The sequence below is a fragment of the Lissotriton vulgaris genome, chromosome 1_1 (genome assembly GCF_964263255.1).
Source record: "Lissotriton vulgaris chromosome 1_1, aLisVul1.2, whole genome shotgun sequence".
Classification (NCBI taxonomy): domain Eukaryota; kingdom Metazoa; phylum Chordata; class Amphibia; order Caudata; family Salamandridae; genus Lissotriton; species Lissotriton vulgaris.
Window position 1 is genome coordinate 428,402,562 of NC_141685.1, and position 22,666 is coordinate 428,425,227.

Sequence of the window (22,666 nt, forward strand, 5' to 3'; positions counted from 1 at the left end):
AGTCTAGAAGTACCACTTTTGGAAGTTGGCATAATTGTGTAAGTTGGTGCTAGCGTGTGATTGGCTGGTGAGTCTGCCCAGGAGTGCCTGGACCTGCTGGTGGATGGACTGTCCGGTTTGAGTAGGACAGGGTCTGCAGGGTCTGCAAGGCCCCAGAGGAGGGGGGTCTGAGTCAGCCGTGGATGAAAGGCCCCTCTGCTGTCAGGGATGGGAGGAAAGAGCGTCTGGTGGTGCCGGGCCGTGCCTGTCACCCACCCTGCTAGCTCTCCTTCCTGACGGCCCACTGTCACCTCTGGCCCTGAAGCTGTCAGGAAGACGAAAACCAGAAACATTCCAGCACTCAGGGTCCCTTGCACGAAGTACTTCAAAGGCATTCCTGGGTATAAGAAGGAGATGAGTCTCCTTCCAGGTTGTTCTTGTTCTAGCTCTTGTGGCTGACTTGGATCTACCAGGGGTGGGCGCTGCCCAGCCCCTGGGTGCCTGGATTCCTGGACTCCTGGGGGACCCTTCTGCCCTGCCTGGGCTGAAGGGGGGACTTGGCTTTGCCCCTGGGGAAGCTCTGGGACCTTGGCAGCATGGAGAAGCTGCCTTTTCCTGAGGAAAGCGCTGGAGTTGGTTCCTAGCGCCTGGAGGCGCTGTGCTTCGCCTGGAGCACCTGGGAGCGCTCTGCCTGCTGTCTGGCGCTTTGGAGCGCTTCATTTCCCCCAAGCGCTTGAGAGCGCTTTCTCTGGACTTTCTAGCGCTCTGCCTGCTGTCTAGCGCTTTTCCTGCCCGTTTATAGCGCTGGATGCGCTGAGGACGCCTGCCTGCATTGATTTAATGATCTACGAGTGCCCACCTCGCTCTGCCGTGGTGAAAACAAACCACGAAGGGGCCGCGACCGGATTGGCCGAGACCCGAGGAGAGCCGTGCTCTGATTGGCCCGTGGATCGGCGAGGCCGCGCTGCCATTGGTTGGCGGCCTCGCGTCATGAGGGGCTCGTCGCAGGAGCCGCGACGCGTTTGGCTGGGCCGCCCCTGAGGCCGGGAAAAGAAAGAAGAAGGCGCGGGAGATGGCGGCCGTTAGCGGGGCCCCGAGGAGATGAGGCGGCCGGTTAGCAGGGCTCCCGTGTACCGAGGGAGCCCTGCAGAGGGAGAGAAGTTCGACCGCCCCCGCCGCGAACCCAGGCCACCAGCTGGTGGTGTCCGCGAGGCTCCGGTGCGGTAAAGAGAGCCCCGCCTGCTGCCGCCACAGAGGAAGATGCCGCCTGGAGGAGCCCAGCCTGCGGAAAGCCGGTGAGTGCAGAGCGGAGGGGGCGCGAGGCCCTGGCTGGTGCCTGCCCCTCCCGCAGCCGGCGAGAGTGAGCCGCCGCCCGGAGGAGCCCCGCCCCAGAGCCCGGTGAGTAGGAAGGGCTGGGGGGGCTCCGTCCAGCCTCTGGTGGTGCCGATTGAGGCACAGAGTCAGGGCGGCCCCGATTGGCAGCGGGTCGCCCCAACGTTTGAGAGCCCCAAGAGGGGCAGGGGGCATTTTATGTTTTTGAGTTCCCCGAGTGGGACTCCAACGAAGGGGGCATATCGGGGCATATTGTCGTTGCCCGTCCCTAAAGTGGCCCAGTTGTGTCCGAAGCCGCGAGGGCTTCAAGGGCGGCCCCAGCTGGCAGTGGGTCGCCCCAACGTGCGTGAGCCTAGAGAGGTTCATGGGGGCATCATTGTTTTTAGAGCCTGAGAGCTCCAACGTCTGGGGCATGTGCTATGCCCAGAGCCTGTGTGGCTCCAGCAGTGGCGCAGTTGGCGCCTAAGGGCCAGTGAGGGCCCTGGCGCAGTTTTATTGTTCTCCAGGTGCCCAGCACTTTGTGGGCACCTGCCACGTTTAGGCTTTTTGAACTTCGAGACTGGCGCTGCATGGCAGCGCACCCTGACACTGAGACTCAGGGCGTCTGAGCCCCAACAAGGCCGTTGGCCTAGGGACTGCCACAGGTGGTGGCTTATGTGAGTTTGCGCAATGGTATGGTTATTGCACCTCTGAATGTGATCTTTTGCATCATGTGTTATTCCTGCACCTCTGAAGGTTTTTAGGCCTCATGTGATATTTGCGCTATGGTATAACTCTTGACACCTCTGAATGTTTTCTGCATTATGTGTCTTTCTTTTCATGCGCTGCACCTCTGAATGTTTTAGTCATCATGTGTCTTCTTGCGCTGCACCCCTGAATGTATTTTGATTGCATCATGTGCTCTGTCCTTAACACCACTGAATGTGTAGGTCTATACATCATGTGTTTTCTTTCTTTACTACTCCTCTGAATGTATATTCATGCATCATGGGTAATGTGTTCTGATTTATACCCCTAAGTGGATTTTATCCTTAGGTGGTTGTTCTTTCTAGTACAGGTGGTCCTAGGGAGGTCCTGGTTACCTGCGTGACATGCTCCTAAGGTGTTTAGGGTTGCGTAGTGGGTACTTACCTGTTCCCAGTAGTTACTGGATGTGATTCATAACTGTTACTTTGTGCTACAGTGATTTTATATGCTTATTCTAATTTCTGACAAGTATTTCTATTTCGGAAAGTGTTGAATATGACAGTGGCCCTTGTGGCCCTGTCTTGTGAATAATCCCATGTGAATATTGCCCGTGCCAATTGGCACCATGTATATGTGTGATTTTATCTGATGTGCTTTTACAATACAAAAGGTATTTTTATAATAACCTTGTGTGGAGTCTCTTTTGTGGTGTACCTAGTATGTTGTTGCTATTGTGCGCTGACGCAAATGCTTTACACATTGCCTTCGAGTTTAGCCTAGACTGCTCGTGCCAAGCTACCAAGGGGGTGAGCAGGGGTTATCTTGGCGTGTGACTTCCTTGCCCTGACTAGATTGGTGGTTTCTGCCTGGCTTTGGCGACCGCCTTAGCCTACCAGAAATAGCCAGTTCTAACATTGGTGGCAGCGGTGGGATTTGGACTGGTGTTTGCGAAGTGCCATAGCGACAACTGGCTACACTACAAAACTCTGCAATTGTTTTTTCAGATAGTCACATGTTTGGGATTATTGATTTTGATTTTTTTCCTCGAGTGTCATTTTCAAATGTGTTTCTGCGCTTTATGTTTAGCGGCAGATGAGAGAAAGTGACAGGGCGGGACGCCAGTAGAGGGGGAGGTTCCCATAGATTAGGAATCCCTTGCTGGGTCCAGTGTCCAATCCCAAATCCTATCCCCATGTGTGTGTGTGGGTAGGTAGGAGAGAGAGGGAGTGTGAGGAGAAAAGACTCGCTCAGGGGGGTGGTTATTCCCTGAGTGTAGTGTGTGTGTCTGGATTCCCCAGTGTGGTAGGATCCAGTGGTGGCAGCTTTAAATGTGTCCAGTGTGTTAATTCCCATTCCCCGCTCCCAGAGTTTGGTACCTGTGTCACGTGTGGTCAGGTTGAGTGATCAGGGGTGGTAAAAACTGCCTTACCAGTCCGAGGGGGGGGAGTGTGCGCATGAGTTATGTGCTGAACTGGAGGAGTTGGTGTGAGTTTTCTTTTGATTAAAGAGCTTGCATGAGAGGTGTACCTCTGGTGGTGTGCAGGAGGTCCTGCAGAGGAACTGGACAAGAAGGTGGATGTCTGGCGGTGTGCTAGATGTCTTGCAGTGGCATTAGGGAGTGATTCTAAAAGCAGTGGCTTGTGTATCTGTTGATCCTGTGTAGGTGAAGAGGTTCATGTGTAGCCCAGCTAGATCCCAGTAGGATGGTAGGGGTGTAGGGGCTCACGCCCTGTCTCAGTGGAGGCGGAGTGAGTGTGGGACGGTGTGTCCCACGTTGGCCTGAAACCCTATCTCAGGGCCCGGAGGGTTCCCTAAGGGAGCGCCAGGTCAGGGGCCTAAGCTGTACATAGGTCATTTGAGGAGGATCTTCCTGTGTCTAGAGGACGGGGAGTGTCTGTAACCAGAACTCCGGCGGTCCTAGTGTTGGGCAGTACCGCTCCTAAGTGGAGGGTGCAGAAGTCCTGGCTCGCTGAGCATTTGACCGTCTAGAGTGCTTGACCATTTGTGGGGCCTCTGGAGGTCGTTCCCCGAGGAGGGGGGAAAGCCGGGTTGGGGTTGTGGCCTGACCTGGGAGGAGTACTGGAGGAAAGTGTGTCACTGATACGCCGCTGGCGTGTGCTCTGTCTAGCCTGGGACATACTGAGAATCACCCTGTGATAAGCAGTACTGCAGGAAAGTGTGTCACTGATACGCCGCTGGCGTGTGCTCTGTCTAGCCTGGGACATACTGAGAATTACCCTGTGGTAAGGAGTACTGGAGGAAAGTGTGTCACTGATACGCCGCTGGCGTGTGCTCTGTCTAGCCTTGGACATACTGAGAATCACCCTGTGATAGGGAGTACTGAAGGAGAGTGTGTCACTGATACGCCGCTGGCGTGTGCTCTGTCTAGTCTGGGACATACTGAGAATCACCCTGTGATAGGGGGTACTGGAGGAGAGTGTGTCGCTGATACGCCGCTGGCGTGTGCTCTGTCTAGCCTGAGACATACTGGGCCTGTAGTCATGGAACTGGAAGGGGGTGCAGAGGGACGGTGTCCTTACTTCTGACCCCGGTGCAACCTGAGGGTTTAGATCTTAGGTTGGGAGATTAGGAAACTTCTAGGTCAAGAGGAATCTCTGCCCAAGTGGATCAGCTGAAGAGACTGAGGGGGCTGCCCTAGCTGTGTGGTCTGGGGCCCACCTGCAGGTTGTTGTTTCCACTAAGGTAGAGGAAAGGGGGCTTTGCGGTGTGCTGTGTCCCCCCACCTGCTTGAAGAGGAACTGTGCTGTGTGCTTTGTACCTCAGAAGTGAAATAGTTTCCAGGTGGTAGACCAGTGATGGAGTGAGGTCCTGATCTGGTAGGAGACTTGTGTTCTGGTGAATGCTTCTCTGTGAGGGTGCGGAAACCCAGAAGTAGAGGTAGGGTGGGGCATTCTTGCCCGAGACCTCTGGTCAGCTTGGGGGTGTGGACCCTAGGTTGTTGGATCAGTGGTAGTTGTAGCTACACTGAGAGAGAGAGAGTGGAGAATGGCTATTGTGTGCCAGGGGTTATTGCCCCCCGCTCTGTGGATTGGTTAGGACCTGTGATTTGGATGGTCTTGGCTGTGGATGACTAGGGAGTACCAGTGGGGTATCCTAGTTGTGTCAGAGAGTTATTGTTTAGAGGTAACCAGGTAGGTTCAGAGTGGCGAAAAACCGGAGGTTGTCCCTGCCGTGCAGGGCCGTGTCCGTGGTTTTTGTCGCCCAAAGCAGTGAAGCCCATCAGTGGAGTGATTGGTCTACCCTGCGTTTTGGCTGGAAGGGGGCTGTGTTGGACCCGGCCCTTTGGGCAGGTTCACCCCTAGACTTTTTGCTTTTTCCTAGCCTGTTTCTGGAACCTGGTGTTGGTGATCCTAGGCTTCTGCGCACTTTTTTCACTGTGGTACAGTGTAAAGTGCTTGAGCTCTCTGTATGAAGAGTGAGTGACCTGCCCTCCCATAGGAATGAATGGGGAATATGTATGCCCATGGTAGATTCCTGATGCGTGGGGAGTGCAGGGTCGAGTTTGATATGTGTGAACTCGTGAGAATGAATGCTGCAAAATGATGTATGCCGCATGACTGTGGCTAGTCTAGAAGTACCACTTTTGGAAGTTGGCATAATTGTGTAAGTTGGTGCTAGCGTGTGATTGGCTGGTGAGTCTGCCCAGGAGTGCCTGGACCTGCTGGTGGATGGACTGTCCGGTTTGAGTAGGACAGGGTCTGCAGGGTCTGCAAGGCCCCAGAGGAGGGGGGTCTGAGTCAGCCGTGGATGAAAGGCCCCTCTGCTGTCAGGGATGGGAGGAAAGAGCGTCTGGTGGTGCCGGGCCGTGCCTGTCACCCACCCTGCTAGCTCTCCTTCCTGACGGCCCACTGTCACCTCTGGCCCTGAAGCTGTCAGGAAGACGAAAACCAGAAACATTCCAGCACTCAGGGTCCCTTGCACGAAGTACTTCAAAGGCATTCCTGGGTATAAGAAGGAGATGAGTCTCCTTCCAGGTTGTTCTTGTTCTAGCTCTTGTGGCTGACTTGGATCTACCAGGGGTGGGCGCTGCCCAGCCCCTGGGTGCCTGGATTCCTGGACTCCTGGGGGACCCTTCTGCCCTGCCTGGGCTGAAGGGGGGACTTGGCTTTGCCCCTGGGGAAGCTCTGGGACCTTGGCAGCATGGAGAAGCTGCCTTTTCCTGAGGAAAGCGCTGGAGTTGGTTCCTAGCGCCTGGAGGCGCTGTGCTTCGCCTGGAGCACCTGGGAGCGCTCTGCCTGCTGTCTGGCGCTTTGGAGCGCTTCATTTCCCCCAAGCGCTTGAGAGCGCTTTCTCTGGACTTTCTAGCGCTCTGCCTGCTGTCTAGCGCTTTTCCTGCCCGTTTATAGCGCTGGATGCGCTGAGGACGCCTGCCTGCATTGATTTAATGATCTACGAGTGCCCACCTCGCTCTGCCGTGGTGAAAACAAACCACGAAGGGGCCGCGACCGGATTGGCCGAGACCCGAGGAGAGCCGTGCTCTGATTGGCCCGTGGATCGGCGAGGCCGCGCTGCCATTGGTTGGCGGCCTCGCGTCATGAGGGGCTCGTCGCAGGAGCCGCGACGCGTTTGGCTGGGCCGCCCCTGAGGCCGGGAAAAGAAAGAAGAAGGCGCGGGAGATGAGGCGGCCGGTTAGCAGGGCTCCCGTGTACCGAGGGAGCCCTGCAGAGGGAGAGAAGTTCGACCGCCCCCGCCGCGAACCCAGGCCGCCAGCTGGTGGTGTCCGCGAGGCTCCGGTGCGGTAAAGAGAGCCCCGCCTGCTGCCGCCACAGAGGAAGATGCCGCCTGGAGGAGCCCAGCCTGCGGAAAGCCGGTGAGTGCAAAGCGGAGGGGGCGCGAGGCCCTGGCTGGTGCCTGCCCCTCCCGCAGCCGGCGAGAGTGAGCCGCCGCCCGGAGGAGCCCCGCCCCAGAGCCCGGTGAGTAGGAAGGGCTGGGGGGGCTCCGTCCAGCCTCTGGTGGTGCCGATTGAGGCACAGAGTCAGGGCGGCCCCGATTGGCAGCGGGTCGGCGCAACGTTTGAGAGCCCCAAGAGGGGCAGGGGGCATTTTATGTTTTTGAGTTCCCCGAGTGGGACTCCAACGAAGGGGGCATATCGGGGCATATTGTCGTTGCCCGTCCCTAAAGTGGCCCAGTTGTGTCCGAAGCCGCGAGGGCTTCAAGGGCGGCCCCAGCTGGCAGTGGGTCGCCCCAACGTGCGTGAGCCTAGAGAGGTTCATGGGGGCATCATTGTTTTTAGAGCCTGAGAGCTCCAACGTCTGGGGCATGTGCTATGCCCAGAGCCTGTGTGGCTCCAGCAGTGGCGCAGTTGGCGCCTAAGGGCCAGTGAGGGCCCTGGCGCAGTTTTATTGTTCTCCAGGTGCCCAGCACTTTGTGGGCACCTGCCACGTTTAGGCTTTTTGAACTTCGAGACTGGTGCTGCATGGCAGCGCACCCTGACACTGAGACTCAGGGCGTCTGAGCCCCAACAAGGCCGTTGGCCTAGGGACTGCCACAGGTGGTGGCTTATGTGAGTTTGCGCAATGGTATGGTTATTGCACCTCTGAATGTGATCTTTTGCATCATGTGTTATTCCTGCACCTCTGAAGGTTTTTAGGCCTCATGTGATATTTGCGCTATGGTATAACTCTTGACACCTCTGAATGTTTTCTGCATTATGTGTCTTTCTTTTCATGCGCTGCACCTCTGAATGTTTTAGTCATCATGTGTCTTCTTGCGCTGCACCCCTGAATGTATTTTGATTGCATCATGTGCTCTGTCCTTAACACCACTGAATGTGTAGGTCTATACATCATGTGTTTTCTTTCTTTACTACTCCTCTGAATGTATATTCATGCATCATGGGTAATGTGTTCTGATTTATACCCCTAAGTGGATTTTATCCTTAGGTGGTTGTTCTTTCTAGTACAGGTGGTCCTAGGGAGGTCCTGGTTACCTGCGTGACATGCTCCTAAGGTGTTTAGGGTTGCGTAGTGGGTACTTACCTGTTCCCAGTAGTTACTGGATGTGATTCATAACTGTTACTTTGTGCTACAGTGATTTTATATGCTTATTCTAATTTCTGACAAGTATTTCTATTTCGGAAAGTGTTGAATATGACAGTGGCCCTTGTGGCCCTGTCTTGTGAATAATCCCATGTGCCAATTGGCACCATGTATATGTGTGATTTTATCTGATGTGCTTTTACAATACAAAAGGTATTTTTATAATAACCTTGTGTGGAGTCTCTTTTGTGGTGTACCTAGTATGTTGTTGCTATTGTGCGCTGACGCAAATGCTTTACACATTGCCTTCGAGTTTAGCCTAGACTGCTCGTGCCAAGCTACCAAGGGGGTGAGCAGGGGTTATCTTGGCGTGTGACTTCCTTGCCCTGACTAGATTGGTGGTTTCTGCCTGGCTTTGGCGACCGCCTTAGCCTACCAGAAATAGCCAGTTCTAACACTAACATTCTGTTTTGTAGCATCTCTCTGCGGAGGAACTGGCAAGAAGGCGAGAAGAGGAGAGAAGAAAACCTTCAAAATGTCCAAAAGGACCAAGACAAATTAAAAGGTAAATTCACAGTGGACAACAACCAATGACACCCCGTCATTTCTTCCCTCCTTGTGGAAATTCCACCCGAGGATTTTTTTTTCATTTGCACATACTTAAGAATCGAAAACTGACATTTTTTGGAGTATACTAGATATTATTTGTGAATCTCAAAAATGTTGTAAATATACCCCAAAGACAGGATTAATTCCAGAGGAGGAGATTTCTGACTTTTTAGGCCTGCTGTGAAATTCTTGCCACTGATAATCCAAGTTTAGGAGCAATTTGAATGGGCGTGCTTCTCCGTTGCCTCTAGGACAACATTGATATGTATGTTTGTTCTTTTTATCATTCAGAAACCTCTCTTTCGCTTTGCTCTGCTTTCGATTGAATTACCCCGTGGTTTAGTTCTGTTTTAGTAACCTTCGTTGTTTGCTATTCCCTGTGAGGTTAACCGTAACAACTGCAAGTGAACGTGAAATGAATGTATATAACCCCTGCTTTTTTGTTTTTCTAGCATTGTAAATAAAATTGTTGTTTTCCTTTTTGCAAACAGTGGATGCTACATGTTACACTCGTACAATAAATTTGTAACAACTGCCAATTTGTGATTAATTAACATTTTATTGAACATATGTTTTTTTCTTTTCTAGCTCTTTCGATCCATTTCTGCTGATACCTTGCTGTTCTTTTAATGAGGAAAAACAGGTACAACTAATTATTTGCATTTCATTTCACACCCGAGTTCTTACTTTTGGTGGGTCAACAAAGAAACATAAAGTAATTTGGGACATTGAGAAATGGGATAGACTGTAATACTTTGTTGCTTCGTGTGGTCCCAATCCGCCTTAAAGAACCATTTTTCCTACATTTTCTATTAGTATGAGCCTACATCTGGCTTACAACTTTGACTGCATGATATGATTGACCCTGGATCCAATCAAGTGGACGTACCCCACACATTAATTTAATGTGTTTTCCAGACACTGTATTTGAAGCTTCTTTTCTTTCTTAAAGATTGTTGTATTGTGTTTTTTTCAGGAGCCCTTTCAAGTGAATGTAGCTGCAGAAGCCCTCTTAATAATGGACTTGGTAAGCAGAAAGCATTGTGCCCTGTTTAGCACTGTATTTAACATTCTTTGTTTGCCTGGCTTACCAAAAGCTTCACTGACACTTTCCATTTTTAGGTTTCACCTGCATATCGCTTGCGCTGTGCTTGTAAAATCTTGTGTATTCAATATATCTTAAAAGGGGGTTCTTATTAGTTCCCATTGACGAATTACTGTGTTAATTCACTTTGTATTGAACATTTCTATTTTCGTTAACATCCCCTGGCTGCATGCATTTACGATACTCCTATTAAAGCTGTTAACACAGTTTTGGCCCAATTCACTGTCAAGATAGGATGCCTTCTCACTGAAAAGGCAGTCAGCTTTTCACAGTTTGCTGGAATGCTTACTTTTTATTACTTAGTTGTGTAAAGCAGATGCTTTAATCTTAAAACGTTTGTAGCATTTCCTATTCCTGCCTCAGTACTTTTCTTTGCACTTTGTAGGCATTATCGGATAGATTTTTTTCAACTTAATGTATTTGGTCATTATGAACAAATTCTAAATGTTGTTATAAACATTGCAATTTAAAAATAAAGTTAATATAAAAGAACTATGCTCAATTTTTACTACTAAACAGGCAGTCACATGTGCAGTTACCTTGCAGAGAACAGGGTCATGATTTGAATGGTGCAGTAGCACCAGGGCCAAAAATGGTCAGAACTCCTCTAAGCACATAATATTGCTATATTTGACTACATAACAGGCAGTCACAATTGCAGTCACCTTGCAGTTAAAAGAGACTTCATTTGAATGGCGCAGTGGCACCGAGACCAAAAGCTCTAGGAACCCCACTAAACCCAGATTATTGCTAAAATTTAAAACTAAACAGGCAGTCACAAGTGCAGTTACCTTGCAGACAACAGAGTTGTGATTTCTATGGTGCAGCAGGTAGTGGCACAAGGACCAAAAGCTCCAGGCACCCTACTAAACACCTAACATTGCTATAGTTTACTAGTAAACAGGCAGTCATAAGTGCAGTTATCTAGCAAGTGCTAGGTTCATGATTTCAATAGTGCAGCAAGTGCAGTGGCACAGGGACTAAAAGCTCCAGCCACCCCCCTAAACACAGTTCATTGCTATATTACAACTACACAGGTAGTGACAAGTACAGTTATCTTTCAGGCACTAGGGTCATGATTTAAATGGTGCAGCAGATGCAGTGGCACCAGGGCCAAACGTTGTCAGAACTCCTTTAAACACCTAATATTGCTATATTTTACAACTACACAGGCAATTATAAGTGCAGTTATCTAGCAGGCAATAGGGTCATCATTTGAATGGGGCAGCAGGTGCAGTAGCACCCGGACCAAAAGCTCTAGGCACCCCACTGAACACCTAATATTGCTATATTTTACTAATAAACAGGCAGTCACAAGTGCTGGTTCCTTGCAGACAACAGGGTCATGATGTAAATGGCGCAGCAGGTGCAGTGGCACAGGGCCCAAAAGTTGTCAGAACTATACAGGTGGACACGATCGCAGGGGTCTTTCAGTTAAAAGGGGCTTGATTTGAATGGTGTGGCCTGTGCAATGGCACCGGGGCCAAAAGCTCTAGAGACCCCACTAAACGCAGAAAATTGCGAACTTTTGCAACTAAACTGGCCGTCACAAGTGAAGATATCTAGCAGGCACTAAGGCCATATTTTCTATGATGCTGCAGATGCAGTGGCACCGGGGCCAAAGGTTGTCAGAACTCCTGTAAACACCAGATATTGAAATATTTTACTACTAAATAAGCAGTCACAAGTGTAGTTACTTTACACGCACTAGGGTCAAGATTTCAATGGTGCAGCAGGTGCAGTGACACCACGACCGAAAGCTTTAAGAACCCCTCTAAACATCTCATATTGCTATATTTTACAACTAAACAGGCAATCGTAAGTGCATTTATCTATCAGGCAATAGGGTCATCATTTTAATGGTGCAGAAGGTGTAGTAGCAACAGGGCCAAAAGCTCTATGCACCCCACAAAACAACTAATATTGCTATATTTTACTACCAAACAGGCAGTTACCATGCAGACAGCATTGCCATGATTTGAACTCCTCTAAATACATAGTATTGCTGTTACATCATTTAAATCTATTATTTCGCTCTTTTTTTCAACTTTTTGCTATTGCTTACCTCACTATACCACTAGAAACAGCACAATATATTACCTTTTTGTACATAAGCAAGTCCTATCACTAAAACAGACTTTCTGTAACTTATATTGTACAACTACTTAGCAAGCTACAACTTGCAACAAAAAAGCTTATTATTAATCACATAGGCGAAACCTAATGCATTTACCAATGCTTGCTTTTCTCCTATCTTCACCTTATAGAATTTTCTTACGTTTGGCATTATTATTTTCAAATTCACAGCTAAAAATTGGCATTGGCTAAAATTGATAATATGGGTACAATACTATAAAACAAAGTGTTTGATGTTCTTCCTGATGTTAATAAGCCAGTGGAGGATGTGTGTGTCAGGTTTCAGAAAACAGTCCTGGATTTGAGGCGTTATTGTGATAAAAACATATTGTTTTCAGTTTTCAAGGTACCAAAAAGTGCTGTATCCAATCTTTTTAGGTCTTGCCTACGCTGCGCGCATGCGCTACATAGGAGGGGACCTCTTGGAATCGGTCAGCTTTTTAGCCCAAAAACGTGCACGCTTTGCATTGCTTTCAATTGCAACACATGCACGTTTGACAATTCCCTTGCTGGAGCGAGCTTTGGCGACATCTGTTTGTAATTATCTTGTAAACAGATGGAGCCTCTGCTCGCTCCCGCAAGGGAAACGCTGTGTGTGTCTGGGAGGGCGCAAGTGCACGCGCACTCCCTGGCTTGTTGGGGGGTTACCTCCTCAAAAATTGCATTTACACGATACACCAGTGACTACTAATTGCCCTTGTGAGAAACTAGACCCATAATGTACGGCTGTATTTTATATTTTTACAAAATAGCAGTTTGTGCCTTTAAGAGTTGTATTTAATATTCTGCAGTGTTTGTTTGTGTACCGTGGAGCAGTACTTGAAAATGTCTCTTTTAATCCGACAATAGAAATTCAAAACAAAAGGCAATTCTTATCTGACCCGTCCTCTTAGCAAAGATGAGAATAACATTTCATCTAAAATCCGCATGCTTAATTTACAAAACATTTACCTGACCACACACACACAAGGTCTGTCTGATTGCAGAAAAACGAAAAGCACGAGAAACGCCATACCCACACTTTAAAAGACCACAGTGGCTCTTCTCACTCTAGCAGTGTACACCAATCAAAAGGCTTTGAAAGTGATGTACCTTAAGGCGCGACCGGAAGTGCGTTGAAGTCCTGCTTGTCGACCAAGTCTCGTTTTTCTTTGTCGAATTGATGCAGGAATAGCAAAAACAAAGGCATCCAGGGCAAAGGAAATACTAATGGGGAAAGCTCAAACGTCTGATTAGTATAGCAAATTAGATGTTTGGAAGCGCCGTCAGCAGGCGTTCTTTTCTAACACACATTGCATTCTGGGACACGTAGTTGTACATTTAGATTCACTCTCAAAATAAAAGTCCACCAAAAGACCAGCGCAGAGTAAAATAATTGCTGACGCTCGTAATATTTTGAATCCCACCTGTCTGTTAATTAAACGGACTGTCCGTAATTTCAGCCTGATGCCCGTTGTTGGTTATTGATCTGATAACAGACCGCATTTGTCGGTAATTTTGACACTGTTTACTTTTTACAGACTTCTGGTTTATTATCCAGCAGGCAGCTACGTCATACAAGTAGCAGAACTAGCTTTCAGTACAGATTATTACGCAGTGAATGCAATAGACGGATATTTTAATAGTACACAGTAACATTGTAGGGCATTTGAAAAGCTCTAGCTTTTTGCTTGGGCTGCTTTTTTGTCTTGCTTTTATTATGGGTTTGCAAGTTTTTTAAGACTAATTTCCTTTTAATAATATGACACTATATTTATTTTACTTACATAGCAGATTTTAATGTAAATTGAGCACCTTCATATTTCAAATATTTTTGTTTGGGATAGATAGATATTGGATCAATAAACAGACGAACAGAGGGACAGATAGATGGGTAGGTGGATGGATTGATGAACGGATGGGTAGTTTGGAATGGATGGAGAATGTATCAATGGGAGGATAGCTGAATAGATGGTTGCATTGGTCAAGAGGATGGATGGATGCATCAATGAATGGATGAATTGCGGAATGGCTGAGTTGACAGATGGATGGACAGGGGTTTCTGCATGGATGAATGGACAGATGGAGAGATGGATGGATGGGACAAATTATATGAATAAATATGGATAAGTGGAAGAATATTGGTGAGTGGGTGGACAGATGAATGGCTCTTGGGTGCAAAGATGTGTAAATTGAAGAATGGATAGATGGATACTTGAATGATAGATCAGGGTGAATTAGTGAATTAGTGGATGTATGGGTGCTTGGATGGATGAATGTGGAAATGGATAGACCGTGGTGGGTTGTAGCTGGATTGACAGATGGGTGGTGGATGAATCTTGTTGGGTTCATGGATGGACAAATGGAAGGGTGGATCAATGGGTGCTTGAGTGAATTGATAGATATAGGTGAGTGGATAGATCTCTTGGTGGACATATGCATGGATCTTGCTGGTTACATGGATGGATGGATTGATGAAAAGATGGAAGATGGGTGGTTGAATGGATGAACCGATAGTAGAATGGATGCATTTTGTGGTGCATGGGATGGGTGATGGATAGATCAGGGCAGATGGATGGATAGATCGATGATTATATGGAAGATGGGTGCTTGGATGGATGGATGGATCAATAGTTGGATGGGTGCATCTTGTAGTACATGGATGGATGATAGATAGATCAAGATGGATGGATCTTGGTGAATGGATGAACAGATCTTGCTGGGTGCATGGATGGATTGATAGATTGACGTTGCATGCTTGGATTGATGGATGGATGAATCTGTGTAAATGGATGGAACTTGGTGGGTGGATAGGTGGATGGGCAGAGATGGATGGATAGATGGATGTTAGTGGTCCAAGGATGGATATACAGAAGCATGGGTGGGTGCTTGGATGAATGGATAGATCTGGGTGAATGGGTGGATGTCTTTGTGGGTAGATGTATGGGTCCTGCTGGGTACATGGATGGATAGATCAATGAATTTATGAACAATGGTTGCTTGGATAGTTGGACCGATAGTTGGATGGATGCATCTTGTGAGTGCATTGATGGATGATGGCTAGATCAGGGCGGATGTGAGTGGATGGATGGATCTTGCTGGGTACATGGATAACTTGATAGGTTCAGTGGTGTTACGAAACTTGAGAGGGGCCCCCATGCAAAGTACATTCAGTAAGCCCCCACACTCCGGACCCAGTCCAAAACGCTTGGGCCTCGCACCACAGGGGCTGCAGGGGCTTTTGTTACGCCACTGGATAGGTTAGCGATGTTTGCTTGGATTGATTGATGTATAGATGCTGGATGGGCGCTTGAAGAATGAATATGTGTAAATGGATGGATCTTGGAGGGTGGATTACTGAATGGACAGAGACGGGTGGATAGATGGATCTTAGTGAAGGCATGGATGGATAAACAGAAGAGGATGTAGCCTTATAGCTAGAGCGGACGACTTTGGAACTGGGAAACCGGGTTTGAGCCTCCGCGTCGGCTCAGCATCCTGTGATTTTGGGCAAATCACTTAATCTCCCAAATAATGAATGTGTCCTTGTGTAATGTAATTGGTGCTAATGTAAAGCGCTCCAATACCTTCCTGTCGAGTTTGTGCTATATAAATCTGCAAAAACAGTTCCTTCCGTGGTCGACAAACTCTCTGCGCTTAATTTGTGTAATAACACTTTTGATGAAAACACATTCGACTGCCCACTGAGTTGTGCTCAGTGTAAGTGGTCTACCACCCCTTCCCCCCATCAGCTTCAAGCTCTCGTCGGAATACATTACATTTCTATTTTTGGGTGGCAGGTTTATCGTATAGATGTGGATGTACTTGTAGGCAATATCCAAGCGGCCATTGCGACACTGCGAGTAGTATTTCGTTCTTAGGGAAGCTACCGCTATCGTAAAGAGACACAGATGTATATGAACGTTAGAAAGCTACACAAAAAGCAGAAACAGTGCGCTTTAAAGCTGTAATGAGGTGCAGTAAAATGCAAGGCAATGTTACTAGGTGCAAAACCAGTCTATTAATTTGTACACATAAAATGATACAACTCCTGCATTTGTTTCTGTATGTTCGTGGTGCAGTGACATGGCTTCTGCAGGTGGCTTCCAAACGCTCGAGCTAGAAAAGGGGGAGGGGGTGAAGGACAAAGAGGCAAACCAACAGTATTATGATCCATGCAAGGCCACACTGCCCCCTTGCCATCCTGCTGAAGTGCTATCCTCAGTACAGCTGTGTCATTAATAGGGCATCGAAGTGGCAAGCGCCTCAACACAGGGCCTTGGTCTTGAAGAGAAGTGGCCGGTAGCACTGCTTGGCTGAGGACCCGGGCACCAAATGAAAAAATAATAAAACAAGCATTGGCATAGCCAATAGGTCTCACCTTATGAACCTTATAAGTATTTAGTAATGCAGTACAATATCCTTGGTGCAACAACATCAACTGTTGCATGGCTAAACAATTATAAGGTTCCAAAGGCAAGGCCTATTGGCTATGCCAATGCTTGTTTCATTTAGCTCTGGTTGCTACGTGCACCCACTAGATGTGGTTCAGTTTGGGTGGTTTATGTCATCTTGTGTGCTTTCAGTACTAGTGTAGTTTCCTTGTTTAAGGGTTGTTGCACGATAATATTTTTGACTTGTTGGTGTAAAAAATACTACCGTAGTCTAGCTGAAACTATTTCTTTCAACATAATAGTATCAGAAGTGTTCGAACTTAGCACAGTTTGGCATTTAGGCTTTAGAGCCAGATGTATCAAGTGTTTTTGCATTCGCAGATCACATGTTTGCAGAATCGGGCCCTTTACAACCACAAAACGGTATTTAAATATGTACAAAGCCGAAATTGCACTTCAGTAACAAGTTACCAATTCACAATCTCTGTTGGCGACAAATACCCATAATGTATTTGAAAGGGGCATGTTTAGTTACAAATACCAAATTGGTATGTGTATGTATTAATGCCTTGCAGCAAAAATCAGTTGCAAAACATTAATACTTTACTGACTTCAAACAAGGAATGATAACTACTTCCCCTTTGTGAATGTTGACAGCACTGTTTTTTAAGAGTAGGCAGTGATCCCTTGGACTACTGCCTACTCTAAAAAATAAATTTGACTTAAAACTTTTATTGATTAATTTATTGTAAACACATCCCTTTTCCCGTTAAGGGCAATGAGTTGCTTATGTAAACAGAAAAATGCTTTATTGAAAGTAAAGCATAGGCATGGTGATCTTCTGACCTCAGTAGGCACCCATCCTTATGATATCTGTGTTTCTTAGTGGGTCGTAGTTTACTATCTATTTCTTTATTGTCATGAGGAAGGTCGCATTGCGAATGTTAGAACTGGCTATTTCTGGTAGGCTAAGGCTGACGCCAAAGCCAGGCAGAAACCACCATTCTAGTCAGGGCAAGAAAGTCACACGCCAAGATAACCCCTGCTCACCCCCTTGGTAGCTTGGCACGAGCAGTAAGGCTAAACTCGGAGGCAATGTGTAAAGCATTTGCGCCAGCACACAACAGCAACAACATACTAGGCACACCACAAAAGGAACTCCACACAAGGTTATATTAAAATAACTTTTGTATTGTAAACACATATCATATAAAAATCACACATGTACATTGTGCCAACTGGCACGGGCAACATTCATAAGGGATTATTTACAAGACAGGGCCACATGGGCCACTGTCAGAATCAGATATAGCACTTCTAGAATAAAGAATAATAAACATAAAATGGTAATCAAAAGATCACAACCAGTATCCACTGGTAACAGGAACCAGGACCTTACTAGGACCACCTGTACTAAAAAGGACAACCACCTAAGAATAAAAATACATTTAGGGGTCTAAGAAGGAACACATTACCCATGATGCATAAATATACATTCAGAGGAGTAGTAAGGACAACCACCTAAGTATCACACAGCGTTTAGGGGTCTAAGAAAGAACATATTACCCATGATGCATAAATATACATTCAGAGGAGTAGTAAAGAGAAAAACACATGATGCCTAAAAACATTCAGAGGTGTAAAGAATAAAGCACATGATGCAATAAAATACATTCAGGGGTGCAGCGCAAGAAGACACATGATGCCTAAAACATTCAGAGGTGCAGCGCAGGGAAAAGGAAGACACATGATGCCTAAAAATATTCAGAGGTGCCAGAACAATACAATAGCGCAAAAATCACATGATGTCTAAAAACATTGAGGTGCAGGAATACCACATGATGCAAGAAAACACATTCAGAGGTGCAATAACCATACAATTGCGCAAAACTCACATAAGCCACCACCTGTGGCAGTCCCTAGGCCAACTGGCCTTGTTGGGGCTAAGACGCCCTGAGTCTCAATTTCAGGGTGCAGTCTCAAGAAAAGAAAACCTAAACGTAGCAGCTGGCACTGAGTGCTGCACAGCTGTGAAGGCCTGGCACCACTGTGCCCTCTCTGTCCCTCTCAGGGACTCACTCTCCATCTTGCGCCTAAACGGTGCAGCTGCCCACTAATTGCTGGGCAGCTGGAGAATCATGAAAAACTGTGGCAGGGCCTTCAGTAGCCCCTCTGGCGAATTGCGCCACAAATGGTGGGGCCACACAGGCTCTGCACTGCGCACGTGGGAGCCACACAGGCTCTGGGCATATCACATGCCCCACATGTTGGAGCCACACAGGCTCTAAAAACACTGGTCAAACGTTGGAGCCACACAGGCTCTTAAACCAATATGCTCCCTGGTAGGAGGGGGCGGGCAACGACAATATGCCCCGGCGCCCCCCTCCAATTAAAAGGGAGCCTCTTGGGGCTCTAGAACGTTGGGGCGACCCGCTGCCAATCGGGGCCGCCCTGACTCTGTGCCTCTCATTCGGCACCATCAGCGGCCACAGGGAGCCCCCCCAGCCCTTCCTACTCACCGGGCTTCTTGTGAGGGGCTCCTCCGGGCGGCGGCTCACTCTCGCCGGCTGCGGGGCTCTCCCTCCATTCTGGGAGCCTCGCTCCCCTCGTGCTGGACTTCTCTCTCTCCCGGGGCTCTCCCTTCACTCGGGAGCCCCGGGGGACCCGGCCGACAGCTTCCTTCGCTCCTCCCGCCTCACCCGGTCCCCCATCTCGGGACCGGGACTTCGACAATGCCCGCCGCGCGGCTCGCCACTGCCACTTCCTGTTGTCCTCTTCGTCCCGCCCCCGGCCTGCCTGACTTCCGGGTCGCGGCTGCGGCCAATCGCAGCGCGGCCCTGGGGCAGGGAGGCGGGACAGCGCCTCCCACTCACTCTCCGGGCCGGCGGCGGTGATTTCGAACACAGGGCAATGCCGGGTGGGCACCGGCCAACACAATCAAGGCGCGCCCAGGCGCCAGAGGCCTACAAATGCGCTTTCAGGCGCTAGCACAGAAAAAGCGCTCCTAAGCGCTAGGGGCATGAATCCGCGCTATTGCCACGAATACAGCGAATACAGCGCTCCCAGCGCTAGATGTACCCAGGAGTCCTGCAATAAAGAAGGAAAGCACTCCCAGGGCGCCATCCACAAAGAAAAAGCCCTCCAAGCTCCCCAGGCAAAGCAGAAAGGCGCCAGAGTAAAGCAAAGTCCTTCAGGAAATGCTGCAAAGTCCTTCCAGGCACTTTAGGCTATAATAAGCCTTGATAAAAGCAATTAAAAAGTCCTTCAGCAGTCCAGGACCTCAGCAGTCCAGGAGAGGGAGCAGCATAGCCCCCAGCAGGAAAAGTCCATCAGGCATCCAGGGGCTGGGCAGCGCCCGCCCCTGGTAGATTCAAGTCAGAAACAAGAACATTTTGGAAGGGGACACAGCCCCTTCTTATACACAGAAAAGTCTTTGAAGTCTTTGTGTAGGCAGTGTGAGAACCAGCTAGAACTGGTTATAGGGAAGTCCTGTCAGTATCAGGGACAGAGGTGGCAGTCACCCAGCGGGAGGTGGAGCCAGCATTGTGGTTTGGCAGGCACAGCCCTTCACTATCAGGTGCCATCTCCTCCCACTTCCCTGGCAGCAGATGCTGCCTTTCATCCATGGGCTGACTCAGACAACCTCCTGGGCTTTCCAGCCCCTGACACCCTCAAACCAGACAGTCAATCCACAAGCAGGCCCAGGCACTCCTGGACCAGGCTCACCAGCCAATCACACGCCAGACACAAATTACACAAATATACCAACTTCTAAAAGTGGCACTTCTAGACTAGACACATTCATGCCGCATATACCATTTTGCAGCATTCAGTCTCACGAGTTCTCTCATACCAAACTCGCCCCTGCACTCCCCACACATCAGGAACTACCATGGGCATACATATTCCCCATTCATTCCTATGGGAGGGCAGGTCACTCGCCACACATACACAGAGAGCTCAAGCACTTTACACTGTACCACAGTGAAAAAGTGCGCAGAGGCCTAAAATCACTACCACCAGGTTCCAGAAACAGGCTAGGAAAAAGCAAAAAGTCTCGGGGTGAACCTGCCCAAAGGGCCGGGTCCAACAGCGAACCAGAAGGAATCAGTAATTTGCACACCGACCTATTAGTACAAAGGCCAGTTTGCAAATTACCACACTGGTTGCAAAGCTAGTGGTCGCGAATCGCAACGAGTGCTACATACATCTGGCCCTAAATTGTTAGAAAAGAGCCTACATACAACAATGGTGTCCTGTGCTGAGAGCCAACCACCAGATCTTCTGTTGTTGCATAACTGAGGCTGACACAGTCAATTAGAATGTACTTGTAAATGTCATTGACTATGTTTCTTGCAAACATTGTAATTGTAATTATCACATAGCTGACTGGGTCTTCCTTGTTCAGCAAATCCAATGTGTGGTGAGAAGAATAAGGCAAGTTGGCAGCTGTGCTAGAGCCCTGTTATTCACTGTGAGGCAGACCCTGTAACAGCCTTCACTTTAGGAGAGGGAATATTGGGACTCCCGGACTATGGTCACACCAAAACAACACCTTTTGGGGTGACTCTCATGGCCACCAGTCAGGCCCGGTGGAGGGGAGCCAGAACACTCAAACACCCTATGTCTTTGAACCAGATGAGGGGACGGGGTAAGGTAGAGTCTCTAAAAATACTCCCTTCCTATTAAGTAAGGCTAGGAATTTAAAACTGGAGAGAGTATGTAGGGCAGAACAACTCTGCAGGCTTTTTGAGGAGGCTTGGTGAGTGACATAAAATTAGTCAGTGCATCATTCCTTACCCCATACTCAACCTGGTCATGCATCTTTTTGCACAGCAAGAAAAACTAATACAGCTGACTGTTGCCCTAGTCTCCTGATCACAACTGCGAATAGGAAGCTGGGCCCAGCTGTTCACATGCTCCTTTTTTCCACAAAAGCATTTATACACAAGGAGGATTGGGACCCCAGACAGCTGTCCCAGTCAAATAAACTGCTATAGGACAGCTCACTCTCTCTCTGCTGGTCCTTGGGCAAGGCCGTGAGAGAGGTGGGTCGAAGCAATCAAATCCCTCCATCCATCCCTGCGGCAACGTGAGGGACATTCTATCTGCCGAGTCTGGTGGCTCAGTGGACTAATGCGTCCATTGCAGGGGCCTGTTATTCAGCGCCAAGAGACCTCTGGGTGAACGTGCGCTTTACAAATACACATGTTATGTTATGTTATGTTATCTGGAGATGCTGTAGAACTAAAAACGCTCACTGTGCCTTGGGTTTGGGGGCGGTATCATACTGGAGAGGAGGTGTAAGGTCAAAACGCAACCTTCCCCGGCCCTTGCACAAGGCTGACAGGGGCAGAAAACGAGTCTGAGCACCTTATCCGCCATAGACGTCTATGCATTTGTTCTGTGGGGTTTCTCTCATGACAAATCTGTAAGATATAAAAAATAAAGATTATAACACATTGATGTTCATTGCTGCTTGTGGCCACCAAGGTTCAAAGGGATCGAAGATGTGTCCTAATGAGAACCAATAAGTTGTTTTCAAATGTCCAACGAGGGGAGAATAAAAAGTGGCATCCCTGGGAGTTTCAATTATTGGAAAAGGTACCTACCATATCCATCTGATAGTAAACATTTTATTGTGTCACAGGATGTGACCTGCTAAGAAAAGCATGTAGTTGATCCTAAATGCGTTTACTGCAATCAATTAAAATATTGTTCATGCTGGGATCTTTAGTATTGTGTGAATCATCTCTGTAGGGTCGCAAGTCATTGACTCAACTTGTAACAAGAGTTCCAGACGGATGCCCAATAAGGTGGCCTGGTAGTTTTTATCAGTAGTACCATACCATGTAGATATAAAGTGAAAAATGATAAATCCTTTCCCCATAGTGTTTTTAAACCCCAATCCTCCTTTTTGTGGCATTTGTCTAATTAATGTTTAAATAAACTAGGTTTAATCTTTGAGTTTCTATAGCAAAACCTCCTCACCAACATCTACCGACCTCTTGTAATGCCTCCTGCCGTCTCTTCAACCTAATGGAAGACCTCAGCGTTAGGCCAATTAACTTTACACAATTTATTCGGATACATGAGTGTAAAGCAGCAAAACACGAAACGAGTCTTGTGGCACAGTACTGCTGCTGCAGTGGCATTCCATTGGCATTAAGCAAATATACTGTTAGCACTTTCAGGGTGTGCGAATGCCCGATCATTGCATCAACTTGTCAAATAGAATTCTCTAATCTGTGATGGGGTAATGTCCATCTGAGTTAGATTGTCTTTTTTAGGTTTTGCCTGGCGAAAAGATGCGCTCTGCGCATCTTTTTCGCGCAGGCGAAAACCTAATGAGTATTGTACTGGAGTTAGGAACGGCCCCCATCTTCTATTGGCTAGCTCCATAAATGGAGGCTAGCCATTGGAAGATGGGCCTGTCCGTCAATGCC

At 48.1% G+C, this 22,666-nt stretch overlaps 1 protein-coding gene across 2 annotated transcripts in view; it reads left to right on the plus strand.

Annotated features, from left to right (window-relative positions):
- The window catches only part of MYSM1 (Myb like, SWIRM and MPN domains 1), a 400,819-nt gene that overhangs the window by 229,015 nt on the left and 149,138 nt on the right, over positions 1-22,666 (plus strand). For both annotated transcript variants that reach the window (XM_086952977.1, XM_086952986.1), the window contains exons 12-14: positions 8,474-8,562; positions 9,195-9,249; positions 9,583-9,633. In XM_086952977.1, coding sequence (XP_086809103.1) covers positions 8,474-8,562; positions 9,195-9,249; positions 9,583-9,633 — 195 coding nt within the window. The remainder of the gene's footprint in view (positions 1-8,473; positions 8,563-9,194; positions 9,250-9,582; positions 9,634-22,666) is intronic.